We start from the raw sequence: 14,217 nt of genomic DNA, 5'->3' as shown, positions 1-14,217 counted from the left end.
ATTACCTTTTGGGACTCATTAAGTTTAAGGAAAGCTGTGAAGTTTCATTTGGGTAAGCAACCCCATGTCTCTTGGGGATTACTGGCACAGGGCACTTAACACTGCTTGCATTTATGTACGGAACTTTACCTACATAAAATAAGTACCAAAATCATCTACATAAAAATAACTACCAAAATAATCCTAAGTCATCAAAGGCAATGTGTGGATTTTAATGGAATCCTGATTCAAATGAATCAACTATTAACAAAAGACATTCTGAGACAAGCAGAAAATCTAACCAAAACTAGGAAACAGGTGACATCGAAGAATTATTAGTTTTGTAAAGTATGATAATGGCATCGTGGACATGTTATAGTTATAAAGCAAAGAAGAATACTTCTTAGGAACATATTTATTAAAGGTATATTGACATGGTACTTGAAATTTGCATTAAATTATTTTGTGGGGACAGGCTGCTCTCACAAAAAAACTTCCTGGTTCCTATTTTCATTCCATCTTCACATGAGAGGAGGGGCAAAGGAGCTCTCTGTGGTCTCTTTTGTAAGGGCACTAATCCCATTCACAAGGGATCCATCTTTATAACCTAATCATCTCCCAAAGGCTCCATCTCCAAATACCATCATAATGAGAGTTAGGATTTAACATAAGAATTTTGGTGGGACACAAACATTTAGTCCTTTGCAGGGAGCAAGAACTATGAGACTGCACTGGCAAAATGTTAACAGCTGAAGCTTGCGATAGCTACATGAGGGTCATTACAATGTACTCTATGTTTGTATACATCTGAAGTTTTCCTAATAAATGTCTTTAAAAAGAGAGAGTACAAAATTACTACATAAAAGAATAAAAAATTTCTAAAACCTATTTCCAACAACAGGAAAACATTTCAAAGGCAAACAATATTTTTTTCAATCATAAGAAGTCCCTGAGTAATAAGAGAAGGATCTTTGTATTAAGGAGCTTTACCTTCGCCATCCTCGGTCTATGAGATCCTGATAGTCCCGCACTGTCATGGAATGTGCCCACATGCCTGAGAAAATAAGTAACATGTTAACTACAGTAGGTTGAACTTTTTACTTTTTTTAATTCAAAGCATTATTTTTTAATGTGACTATAGAAGCAAAAAAATCTAGTTCACACTGGAAGAATGAAAGTTTGCACATATGTCCTACTTGTTAGTTTGACATAATACATAACACAAATGAAAAATATATTTATCTTAATTGAAAAACAAACGCATCAGGATTTAATTCAGGATTAGTCAATAGTCTCTATGACACCATAAATGTAGGTCCTCACTACAATCAGATTATATCACACTTTTAGAACATAATATCAAGAATAACTTAATAAGCTGGTGTTTTCAGATGAATTAGAAAGCAAGTGTTTTCTTCTGCATATAAATTCTCAATTTTTCTATACATTTACAGCATAGTCTTGAGCACTGAAAATAGGACAAAAGTATACAGCAATATTCCTTTTATTTTTTAACTTTTTAAATTTAAGTGTGTTTTTCCAGGACCCATCAGCTGCAAGTCAAGTACTTGTTTCAATCTAGTTGTGGAGGGCGCAGCTCACAGTGGCCTATGCAGGGATCGAACCAGCAACCTTGTTAAGAGCACTGGCTCTAATCAACTGAGCTAACTGGCCACTCCCGCAATATTCCTCTTATGTATAAAAACTGAAAGTAACCCAAATGCCCAGGAACAGGAAAGTGATTATAGGTTCTATATGTTATCAGTATGATGAAATAAGTATGCAACCATAAAAAAATGAAGACTATCAGAAAACATGAAAAGGTATATTTGAATTAATGTTAAAAGAAAAATAAATTTTTCTCATATAAACAGTAAACTGCATCGGGGATATGTTAAGACAGAGGTAGGCTTGATAGAACAGGATGTCATGAGGAAAGCTGAGGAAAGCATGGGCACTAGAGTACAATAAAAATGTCCAGAAGCCTGATAGGTGCTCATTGAGACCAAATTACTCTCTGAGGCTCAATTTCATCATCTGCAAAACAGGAATCATAAAACCTACCTACCCAATAGGTGGGGTGCCCTATAGGTAAGATTATTATTCGAATTAAAATCAAGATGATAAAAATTTAGTTATCTCTTTAGGTGGTCTCTTCCACAGGACTTTACACACAGGACATCTACATTAATCAATTTTCTCTTACTAAAAGTAAAATTATTGGAAAAATAATCAAGAATTAAAACATTACCTTTAGACATATTTAGTGTAACTTATTTATTACATACATATCATAGCCACAACACTAAAATTCTGAAAAGGAGAGGGAGGAATCTGCAATACCCTACGGCCTGATCCCAGTCACCGTTTGTGGGCTTCTCCTGGGTTGCTTTCCTCCCAGAGTTGTAATCATGTCATCTCGTTTAAGTCGGGTTTATTTTCTGCGTTTAACCCTACACTCTAAACATCTTTCCACTTAGCTCCTCTTCATGCTCTTCACTCCCAGCAACTGCATGACATCCTAGTGCCTCTCACCCACATGAAGGACCTAATAAACACTTTTAATTAGTGAGTAAACGGACACACTATAATCGCCCAAAGTGTCCTTCCCCAACTGTAGGGCATTTATAATATTTTTAAACGGAAACTACTTAAATTTACATCTTCGTGGATATCCCATTTTCCACAGTGCTGGATTATTCTTTAGAACATGGGATTCTACATTGCCAATGGATGACATTTAGGAAATACAATGTTTTGTTTACAAACAACAACTCTTCAGAAAGAAAACTGAAGCATGATGAAGAAGGAAAAAAACTGTAGGCTAACTTTGTCGTCCTCATGGAGTTGGGGGGAGGAATGAATGACACGGCATATAAACACCTGGTGAAATGTCACACACATCAATACAAACCAGCCTCCTGGCCAGCAGCAACTATGGTCACCAGTTTCTGGTACATTCTTCCAGAGGCATTTTATTCCTAGATGCCCAGGCACGTGCGCACACACACCGTTTTCTACACTAACAGCACCACCCGACACTCATGTCCTGCACCCCGCGTTTTGCACTTACTATGGGGGATGCACTTACAGGTCGGCCCCAGCCAGGACTGACTACACTATAGTGCTTCCTGGCACGGCATGCCACCGTCTATTTACCCGTCTCCTGGTAGTGACGGACATGTTTCCACTTTGAACTATTGCGAGACAATCACTGTCTCGCCTGTCCCAGCACCTGTGTGAAGATGAAACACCGAGAAGCTTCCCTGCTGCATCAGGTGAGGTCCATTTTAAATTCTGACAGCCACGGCCCTCCCGGGGTAGCTGCGCTCCGCACTCGCTCCACGAGGCAGGGGCTGGGTGGAGGTTCCAGCCGCCGTGGGTCCCTCGAGCCCGTCGGCCCGAGCCGGGGAGCCGCGACTCCCGGGGACGCCCGCCAGCCGCAGAGCCCCCCAGGCCGCGGCGCCCTCCCCCGCCCGCCGGTCTGCTCACCATTGGAGCGACTTCCCGACTCGTTCTTGCAATAGCCACAGCGATAAAAGTCCTCGCCCTCGAAATACTCCACGACGCTGGACGAAACAGCGACCCAGGAAGCCATGGCCTCGACCCTCCAAGCGCGACGCAGCGCAGCCCGACACCGCCGCCGCCACCCCACAATGCACCGCGCCGCACGCAGCCGCGAGGCGCTCGCGAAGCCGCAACCGCACCGCCGGCCGGGACTCGCCGCGGCCCCTCCGCGCTGACGCTGCCCGCGCCATCTTGGCCCAGGGCAGCCGCCCGCTATTTCCGTTCCTCCTCGGGGAAGGACCGCCATCTTCGGGGAGGGGGAGACGGGGAGACGGAGCGTGAAAGGAGACGGTATTGGAAGAAACGAATGGGACAGGAACGTGGGCGGGGAGGAACCGAGCCTGTGGGCTCCCCAGCAAAGGGATGGCCCGAGGCGCGGCGGACGGGACGGCGGGTGGACGCGGGGCGGCCGTGCTCGCTCCGTCAATGGGAACACTCACCGTGGGACACCTTGCCTGCTTCTGAGTCGCAGTATCCGCAATGGTAGCCGGCCTTGAGTCCCTTGTACTCCACCACCGAGGCCATGGCCGCCAGCAGGGTCCGCGCGGGCCGGCCACGCCTCTCGGCGCCCCGGGGCCGACCTCAGCGGAGTGCGGGGGCCCGCGGCGGGGAGGCGTGGGGAGCGAGGCCCGGCGGTGCACCCCAGGGCCCCGGGCCGCGTCCCGAGCGCCTCTTCTGTTCCAGTCCGTGCTTGGCCCGGGGACAGCCCCGGACGTTAGCGTGAGTGGAAGTCGTGAACCCAGGTGCTTTTGCATAGTCCATGGCGGCCCTTCCCGCGGCTGCGTGTTGTCAGCCCCGTTTTACAGCTATGGAAACTGAGGAATGGAGGTTGTGATAACCCAAAGTTATTTCCTGTAGGTCTCAGTTTGAAAGTTACCATGACAGGCCGTCGCTGATCACCATGCAGCCAGCGCAAGCTTCTTCCAAACCAACAAGCACTCCCTTTAGGCTCAAGTACTGCATGCGGCCATTCTGTGCGTGTCTGGGGTATTTGAATTGAAGAACACTTAACGCTTTTAAAGGAACCTGTCAAAGCCAGTTGCTGCCTTGTGCCACGATAAGCCCAGTGACAGCATAATTTAAGATTTTTAATGAAAGAAGATAGAAATCTAGATTTTTAAAAAAAAAATGCAATTTTTAAATGCTACTTTTAAACTGTATAGGCCAAACGAAACATTTATATAGGCTGAATTCAGCCTATGGGCCTCCAACTTGCAACCACTATTTCCTAGAGACTAACAGTCTGAAGTAAAGTACAAAATGAGTACCTCCAACAAGGTAATATTCCTTAATCTTTACTTCGTGTGCACAGATAATTTAAAACTCTGTCCTTATATTTTTCCCAGTCAACAATAAAGCTAAATATCTTTTTGCAATGTTTAAAAACGTGAAATCAAGAAGCTTGGAAAAATAGAGGTAAACTTTTGAGGTGAGTGTCAACATTCTTGACTGTGCCTTATGGCACAGTGACCTGTTATGTTGGGAAGCATCACTTGTGCCTCACACAATGGGGGGGAAAAACCCTAAGGAATATCCCTCAACAATATCGTGTAGCATGCAGCAGGTTTTCAGGATCCCTTAGGCTTCTCTAGCTCCGCGAGCTGCCCCAACGCCTCATTTGAAGGCTCCTTACTAGATCTCAGTACCATGTTCTTAAGACAGACATCATTCATTGTGTTTATTAAGACAGATTTGATTATTCCCAGGCCTTTCTGGGATAAGCTCTCATTTTGAATGAAAGTAAATGCCTGTTAAATGAAACAGCAGAATGCCATGCTCTCAATATAGAGAGTAGGAAGAGGCCAGGAGGCTTTTCAGTCTCATCTTACTTCACCTCTGTCCTTTGAAGACACAACCTTATCCCAGGCCCTAGACCAACCTCAGCCAGGGTACTCCAGGACATACCAGCCTTGAACTACAAGAAAGTCCAAAATCCTAGGCAACTTCACAACATAGAAAATGAAGACCAAGGAGGACAAATAACTTGCCCAAGGTCATACAACTAGTGAAAGACATAGGAGGGGGAAAGCGTGATAAAAATAAAATAAATCAAAGAGGAAAAAGATCAACAAATACTAAGTCTGGACTTACATGAGACGATGTTTCCTAGATATCTTTATTTTGCTGAAGACCAGAAACAGTTTTCATCTTCCAAGCTCAAATGAGAAAACTACCACAAAGTTTCATTTAGTTTCCCCCTTTTTTTGAGGGGGAACACTATTAAAATGTCCTCTTATTTATGAAATTACCAGCAATAGACAGTTGTCTTTGTTTTCAATTATTCCAATTATATCAATAATCACTTTAAACGTCAGTGGTCTAACTATACCAGTTAAAAAGTCAGACTGGATGAAAAAATAAGACCCCAACTACATGTCATCTACCTAAAAATCCTACTTGAAATATAAAAACATTAAAGGGACAGAAAAAAAATACATTGTTAACACTAGTCAAAAGATAGTAGAGTAGCTACATTAATTTCAGACAAACTAAACGTAAGAGCAAGAGAAATTAGGCATAAAAGGGGCATTACACAACGGTAAAGGGGTCAATTCTCCAAGAAGACATAACATTCCTTAACGTGTATGCACCCAGCACAGAGTAGCAAAATATGTGAGGCAAAAACTGATAGAACTGCAAGGAGAAATAGATGAATTCACTATTATAGTTAGAGGCTTCAGGACCCCTCTATCACTAATTGACAGACTCAGCAGGCATTAAATCAGTAAGGACATAATTGAACTCAACAATATCATCAATCAATTGTATCTAACTGGCATTCATAGAACACTTGATCCAACAGCAGCAGTATACACATTCTTCTCAAGGTCATAAGAACATTCACCAAAATAGATCACACTCTGGGTCATAAAAAACACTTCAACAAATTTAAAAGAATAGAGCTCATACAAAGTATGCTCAGACCACAATGGAATAAAACTAGAAATCAATAACAGAAAGGTAACTGGAGAATTCCAAAATGCTTGGAGATTAAGCAACACACTTCTAAATAACACTTGGGTCAAAGAAGTTGCAAGAGAAATTTAGAAATACTTTGAACTAAATGAACATAAAAATACAACTTACAAAATGTGGAATGCAGCAAACACAGTAATTAGAGGGAAATTTATAGCACTGAATGCATTTATATGAAACGATCTCAAATCAATCTAAGCTACCTCAGGAAACTAGAAAAAGAGCAAATTAAATCTGAAAAAAAATGAAAAAATAAATGAAATTCATTTCCTGTATTCACAGGAAATCAATAGAGAAAATCAACAAAAACCAAAAGCTAGTTCTTTGAAAAGACCCAATAAATTGATGAAATTCTAATGAGGCTAATTAAGAAAAAAACGAGAAGACAAATTACCAATATCAGAAATGAAGGACCATCACTACTGATGACATGGACGTTAAAAGGATAATAAGGAAATAGTATGATGAATAACTCTATGCCCATACGTATGATAAACTAGAAGAAATTGATCAATTCTTTGAAAGACAATCTGCCAAAATGCACAAAAGAAGAAATAGATAATCTGAATAGGGCTATATCTAAAGAAATAGAATCAATAATTAATGACCTATGAAAACACCACCAGGCGCAGATGGGTTCACTAGTGAATTCAACCACACATTTAAGGAAGAAATACCAACTCTCTACAGTCTCTTCATGAAAATAGAAGCAAAATTTCTAACTCATTCTGAGGCCAGCAATTCCCCAATACCCAAAACCAGACAGAGACATCACAAGAAAGGAAAACTACAGACCAGTATCTCTAATGAACATAGATGTGAAAATACTCAATAAAATATTAGTAAATGGAATCCAACAAAGTAGAACAAGAATTATGCATCACCACCAAGTAGGACTTATTCCAGGTAAGCAAAGCTGGTTTAACTCGACAAAAGCAATTAATGTAATCCACCACATCAATAGGCTAAAGAAGGAAAAGTCCTTCCATGCAGTACTCTGAGTGTGCAATTTTCTCTAGTTAACAACCACTCCGGTTGAGTCACCTCTTCTTGACTGGTCTCATGAGCGTCTCCGTTTCTACCAACTCTGCTCAGAATGTGCTCCCCAAGGCCTCCTTGTTCAGTCCCACCTCACTAATGACTCCTCCATACTTAAGCATCCCATTTGTACTGCTATTATCACACGTGTGTACTTGCATACATCTGCACCTCTAATTGGATTGTAATCTGTATGCCAAGGTTAGGTGGGATGGCATGTGCTGAAGATCACGAGCTTTGCTCTTAGATATCCGTGTTCAAGTTTCAGCCTCCCACTTGGCAGACGTGTGGCATTGAACACATCGCATAAGTTTTCGCTGCCATTTCCTCATACAAAAAATGGGGAGAATATTACCACATAGGGTAGTTGGACTGTCAGTGTTTTGTGTTTAAATACTATCGGAGGCACTTCTGTTTTAGAGTTTGTTTTCAAACTACTACTGCAAAATGGAGACGGCAGGCAAGGTGCTATTTCCAATACCAGAAGTTAATTTGTGATTATACTGTGAAGTTTAATTCAAGTTCAGTGACGTGAGAAGTGGTTAACAATAATTTCAATTCAGGAATCATCATCATCTTCCCCGGCTAGGACTTCTCATAACTATTTAAACATGTTTCATGATTTTTGACAAGGGATTAAAATTCAGGTATATGATAAAATATTGTTAGCAGAGTCCTTTTCTATCAGATAAACACAACTCAGGCCATCTTTTGCTTGTTAGGGCAAAATTCAGACTTGCTCATAGTTTGTTTCAACCTGATTTGCTGTCAAAAATGTTCATTTATCTCCCTGACTTATAAATATTCTTTATCCCCCCCGTTTCTTTTATCAGGAAAAAAAACAATTTATAACGTACTTAAAAATCCTTTTAGGTCCACGTGATGATTCTCTTTATATATGTTTTATTTTAATTAAGCTGATTCCTTACTTAGAGGCTCACATTAAGAATTGCGTATTTTTATCAAAAAAAGAGGCTTCTATATTATCTTGTTTTCACAGGAGATAAATAAAATACTGCCTTTTTGCACTTCACACAGTACCTGGCTCATAGTGAATTCAGGCCAACTTTGGATATATGGCGAATTAGGTCCTACACCACCGCAATAAAGCAAGTTGTAATCTTTTTCTAGTTGGAGGGTCGCGCTTTCAATGTGTAAAAAAAAAAGCAACATCTGTGAAGCACAATAAAACAAGGTCTGCCTGTATTAGGAACTTGTGAACTTGTGGTAGTATGATGCTGTCGTGTCTCAGGTATTATAACAATTTTGGCTGAATTAACATCACAAGTGACATCTAAGTGCCATGACTTTATTAAAATGGTATCTTGTTTAGGAAGCAATTGAAGATTAAAATGTAAATTAAAATTTAATTCAGTGCTTTGGTATGAAATAGAAACCACTGTCATGACTTTATGTTTGAAATTCTTTGATCTTTTAAAGCATAAAATACCTGTTTTTAATAACGTTTATTTCTGAATGTGAGTTTGGGGCTACAGTTTCAAGAAGTCTCTGCAAACAACACATCTTGAAAGGGATAGAGTCTATTCCTAATAATAAGCCAAGTTGTGATTAATCACTGTATTTTCTCCTTTTCACATTTTTTTAAGCACTAAAGACATCATAAGGGGCTACATGAAGACTGTGTTTAGACTGATACAGCTTCCATGTATTATGAAGAATAAGCAGAATTGTTTTCATTAATTGGTGTTTGTTCTGCTTCTTTGTCTTTAATGACCAGTTATGAACATAAATAATGTGACTAAAAGTATATTAAATAGTATGAAAGCTCAAACCTTCACAGCAGCCACAGTATTTAGCTTAGTGTCACGCCAGCTAAGTGAAGATGAAACCATGTGAGTGGGCCTTCTGCACACTCGTCAGACATTCGTTAACTCCAAGGTTTTCCACTGATTCCATTTCCATGGAAGATAGACAATATATAGTCCCAAAAAAGAAAAAACATGCTTCTGTTGCCTTGAAAGGTGCTTTCTCCGACTGCACTGAGATGGGATGCCTGTCTGTGCAACGCAACCCCTCACTGTGTCTGTGGCCACTCAGCCCAGCTCACACTGAAGTTCGTTCCCTGACAACCAGAGATCCCTTCACCTACCACCTCACAGTAGTCTCAATCTAGGCTACTGATGACATATCAAAACGCTTGTGACGGCTTCTGGTTGCCTTAGAAATCAACCCCAGGCATCCTGTAGGATCAACAGTAGATAACTGAAAGTCTGAAAGAAGGCCAGAAACTTTAATGGCTGGAAAACAGTATTCTGCAGAAAAGAGAATGAGAGATTAGAGTGGGGAGAACAGCTTAGGAGAGCAGACGCTGAGAGGAAGAGAGTGAAGAGCAAACATGTTTTTCCTAAACCTGGCGATTGACAGGGCAATGGCTGAAAAAGACATCAAAGAGAAACAGTACAAGGCCACAAGAAGGGTGGAAGTGCCCAGCGGTGGGGGTCTCTGGAAGGATCAGCCAGCAGTGCAGACCCCACCCTCACACCCTCCTTTGGTGACAGACTCAGAATGGTTCGATCTGAGTGCAGAAGAACAGTAGGTATCATTTTCCTCCCACTTGGAGTCAAGGCAGGGGAATGTTCATTTATCTGGGAACGAATGTAGCACAGGAAGGAAAATCATGAGCTCTGGAGTCACACAGGCAGAAACTCTTTCTGAAACTAACCGTGGGACCTTTGGCAAATCTGAACCTCTCTTGGCCTCAGTCTGCTTTGCCATCTGGGGGTAAGGAGTATCTATCCCATATGGTTGTTTAGAACTTAAGAATCCATTTAAGTTCTTTCTTAACATAATGCCTAGTGTACAGTAAACTCTATACACATTGCTGTGGAAATGATACAAGAACCTCTTAGGAAAGAAAAATCTGAAAGCAGAAATATGAATCCTTTTAAGAAATTAGCTTTACTTAAAGGCAAATATAGTTTTGTTTTTCCCAGTTCTGTTATAAAATCCTTCTCTTTTGCTGCTAAGTCAGAGAAACAATATTTATAAATCAGATTGCTAAACATAGAGCCTGTCTGCTTACCAAGCAGGTTAAGAAATAACAGTTCTCGAGGATGCCTAAATGTGACTGTGCTTTATCTTAAGTGACAAATTCTTCTGCATTAAAAAAAAAAATCTTTCTTGCTGTCAAATTGTTTTGTTTATCTAAAATGTAAACCTTTGACAAGAATCATGAAACATAGTTGGATAGCTGTTGTTGGAAATTAATGATAGCTTATAAATTATATTAATTATGCATAACAACTTAAAATGGACTTACCAACTTTGAGAACTTGTTTTCCCATCAAAGGTAATTTCTTTGTGCTACCAACAATTATACACAAACAGTGCTCTGTGGAACTTGAAATAGCAACTCGGCCTCCTCTGTCCAGTGTTAAAATAAAGGTACTTCTGACAGTCTCAACCTCAAGCACAATGTGGCTCTTTTTTTGTACTTTTATTAGAGAACATCCCTTCCTCACTTCACGGAAAAATAAAAGAAATTAAACATATCGTAGAGTCCTGCCTGTGGGCACAGAGAAATGCCTTTTGCTACCTGTGGAAAGTCAGTTCCAAATCAAGTCCCTAATACAATTCATACCAGAGAGTGTTTTCTGCAACCCTTGTGCAAATCCTAGTATAATTTCTCTTCTTGATCTTCTAGATTGGCCTGGGCCCAAAATACTCAAGACCCTCGGATTGCAGTAGGTTCCCAGTCCCCATTTGAAAAGATGACTAAGGTGAGGAAATACATTTACCATGAACTTTGGAGCCAGTGAGTCATAAAAAGTTTATCACCAAGGTAAACAGGGCCTGAGAGTTTCAAGGGTGAGTGCTTTGCCTGTTGTGTTTAGTTCAGCATTTTGTTCCCTGAGCACCAGCGGTGTTTGCTCGACAGCACTGAACACGATAGACACAGCCCATGCCCTCATAGGGTTTAGTCGAGTGAAAGACATGGGATATTAAACAATTGTTACCACAAATTGTGCTAAGTGTCATGAACGGATGGGATTTCATTTGAATGAGTATGTAGGAGATCTGAGGAAGTGACATTTAAGCTGAAACCTAAAAATGACATAAGCACCACAGTCGGAGCTGCTATATTGTGTATTTTGGAAGTATATGAAGGAAGAGCACGTGAAAATACTCAGATGGGAAATAGAATGTGGTTTTTGAGGAACAATTAGTTGAGCTGAGAAGGCTGTTTGGAGAGGCAATCAGCGAACAGGTGATGTGCGCCAGGCTGGAATTGGGGGTTTTCTCCTAAAAGCGATGGGACCCGTCACAGGTTCCTGTGCACATTTGTGTAATGCAGAGCATGCTGGCTGCTGTGTGAGCGGTCTGATGGGGCTGCAGACAGAAGGAGACAAGGGTGGATCCGGGGAAGTCAGTTAGGCTGCCTCCCCGAGGGTGGGGGCGTTTTGAAGTTAGAAGTGACAGGAATGAGAAGGGGGCAACTGAGAACACTTCAGAGGAAGAGTCAAGTGGAGATGTCAGGTAGACGGTATCTAGGTCCATAGTTGAGAGGCGAGCATAGGGCAGCCTCATGTGCCTCAACTGTCCTGCTCAGCCCTGAATCCCACTCTGCAGAGCAGAGCCTGACAAGGAAGGTCACCTGGCTGAATGATTGAGATTGTCCATGTCCCAGAAGGTCCACATGTACCTGTGCTCTATTTTCCCATATTTTATTCCATTTAAAAGAACCAGCAAAGCAGGTAGAGGGCGTGGCTGTGAAGTAGGAAGACAGTGAAGGACTAGTCAGTCACTTGTGGATATCCAGCTAATGGCTGGAAGAGTCTGGATCTCCAAGATAGTCTCCATCACATGCCCTTGGCCATAGCCCATAAGCCAGAAGAAAATAAAAGTATTTCAAGGAGGAGAGAGTGGTTACCTCTGTAGAATGAGGTCAAGTACGACAGGGACAGAGATGGGGGCACTGAATTTGTCCATGCGGTCATGACCTAGCTGCGGGCAGTCTCACAGAAGAGGCGGGGGATGAAAACCCAGCTGAAGAGGCCTGAGGGGAGAATGCGAGGTGAGAAAGTGGAGAAGGGTTACAGGTAACTGCTTCAAGTTACACTGTGATGGGAGCAGAACAAGCAGTGGACGCTAGAGAGGGATGGGCGGGCAGTAAAGGAAGATTTCCTCTTTCGAGATGATATAGACTGAGGCATATTTTGTGCTGATGCAGTGATCCAGTCGCGGGGAAATTCTAATGAAGCAGGAAAGGGAATTTGGTTCTTGAAGTTCAACAATCCCAAGTGGAAGAACTGGCTTTTGATAAAGGGGTAACGTTTCCATTGTAAAGGCAGAAGGGCAGGGTCCGGGATAGATGCACTGTGGTTGTTCTGACGGTGGGAAGGAGGGTGCTCCTGAGGAAAGGAGAGGACACTGGGGAGGGGAGTGTAGGCGATCTGAAAAGGACATGAAACCCAGTTAAGAGTCCCTCACTGGGACGTGGTGGAGGAGTGCCAGGCAGGGCTAACTGTCACTTGAGATCTGTGCCATGGATGATAATAAAGGACATCTAACTTTAAAAGTTTTCGTACTTCCTTCTGACAAGAGTTTAGGTGGTGTCCATTCTTCAAAAGTGAGGCAACTGTTAGCCCAAAAGTTGCAACAGGAGAATGAAACAGTTCATAAACTTAAGACCATGTCTTTTGACTTCTGGATTGCCAAAGCAGATGAATACTATTGTCAGCAACATCAAAAAATGATGCTGGAAAAGGCATGGAAATACAAAGTCGTTCCGAAATGGGCAATTACAACAAAGGAAGAGAGACCACAAAGTGAAAAAACAGGAGATGCTAAAAAATGGGACTATCTAGTGCCTGAGGGGGAGCTGAACCAGATAAAGAAACACATATACAGAACCGAACAAGCTAGAGGCCTCAGAGACCACCAGAATCGACTACTTCCTCAAAGAATTCCAAGTGCAGAACTTTTCACCAAAATGTCCACACTAGAGAAGGATGAGAAGACCAAAACTATCCAGAAAACACCCAAAGCTACAACCCAAAAGCACAAGGTGGCGTGGGCAAAGGAACAGATACAGGGACACCGAGATCGAATGACTCGAGGGAGAGAACTCTCAGAGCAAAGGAATGATCAACGACATGCTCAGAGACTCTCTACCCAAGCTCCTCTCCCAAAATCTCAAGTGGAGAAAGAGGAAGTGAAAGAATTTGAATGGGTCACAGCCTATCCAATTGTCCAGCCTCACCAGACAGCACTTACAGAAGTGACTGTCCTGATGGAAAAGTCAAAAGAGGGCAAACTTAAAAAACCACTTCGAAGAGAGCACTTGAGCATTCCACCGTTTCTGAAAAGTCAACTAGAAAAAAATAAAATTATTGTCTAGACGATTGTTCTTTCTTTTTTAGGCTAGCATACTTTCATAGTTGTCAGTGTGGTAAAATCCTATACCCTATATAATTTTGTTTCTAAGTGTATCAAGCTGGAAAACCAAGAAGTAGACCACAAGCGCAGAACTCAGTGACTTAAAACCACTACCATTTTATTATACCTCACAATTCTGTATCAGGAATTCAGGGAGACCTCAGCTGGGCAAGTTTTCTGCCCCATGTGGCACCACCGGAGCCACCTGGGGCCGTTCAGGTGATGGCTGGGCTCGTCCGGAGAGTCCAAGATTGCTTC

The 14,217-nt window shown here is 41.9% G+C and overlaps 2 protein-coding genes across 24 annotated transcripts in view; one reads left to right on the top strand and one right to left on the bottom strand.

Annotated features, from left to right (window-relative positions):
- Positions 1-4,119, bottom strand: part of ATE1 (arginyltransferase 1) — a 218,334-nt gene extending 214,215 nt beyond the window's left edge. For 8 of the 14 annotated variants that reach the window (XR_012498369.2, XR_012498368.2, XR_012498370.2 and 5 more), the window contains exons 1-2: positions 3,472-3,793; positions 970-1,033 (exon numbers count right to left, since the gene is read on the bottom strand). Coding sequence is in view for 7 of the 14 variants with exons in the window: in XM_088791815.1 (XP_088647941.1) it covers positions 970-1,033; positions 3,472-3,793 (386 nt within the window). In the remaining 7 variants the exon portion in view is untranslated. Of the gene's footprint in view, positions 1-969; positions 1,034-3,471; positions 3,827-3,986 lie in introns of those variants that run through there. The other 6 variants (XM_019752925.3, XM_074338964.2, XM_019752928.3 and 3 more) reach the window with 4 other exon arrangements.
- LOC109458899 (RNA polymerase I subunit H) lies at positions 2,055-13,922 on the top strand. Of its 10 annotated transcripts, none has more exons than XM_088791824.1 (3): positions 2,055-3,257; positions 11,225-11,300; positions 13,124-13,922. In XM_088791824.1, the coding sequence occupies exons 2-3, from the start codon at positions 11,292-11,294 to the stop codon at positions 13,919-13,921; spliced, it is 807 nt and encodes a 268-aa protein (XP_088647950.1). In that variant the 5' UTR covers positions 2,055-3,257; positions 11,225-11,291; the 3' UTR covers position 13,922. The 10 variants fall into 10 exon arrangements, with proteins under 10 accessions (XP_088647950.1, XP_088647947.1, XP_088647945.1 ...); XM_088791819.1 differs by lacking the exon at positions 2,055-3,257 and adding exons at positions 3,733-3,837; positions 4,405-7,428 and having other exon boundaries at positions 11,225-13,922; XM_088791825.1 differs by lacking the exons at positions 2,055-3,257; positions 13,124-13,922 and adding exons at positions 4,027-4,289; positions 4,405-7,428 and having other exon boundaries at positions 11,225-13,060.
- The last annotated feature ends 295 nt before the right edge of the window (positions 13,923-14,217 follow it).

Source organism: Rhinolophus sinicus, chromosome 15 (assembly GCF_057876585.1).
Source record: "Rhinolophus sinicus isolate RSI-liver-muscle chromosome 15, RSI-T2T, whole genome shotgun sequence".
Taxonomy (NCBI): Eukaryota; Metazoa; Chordata; class Mammalia; order Chiroptera; family Rhinolophidae; genus Rhinolophus; species Rhinolophus sinicus.
This window is presented reverse-complemented; position numbering and strand designations above follow the sequence as displayed.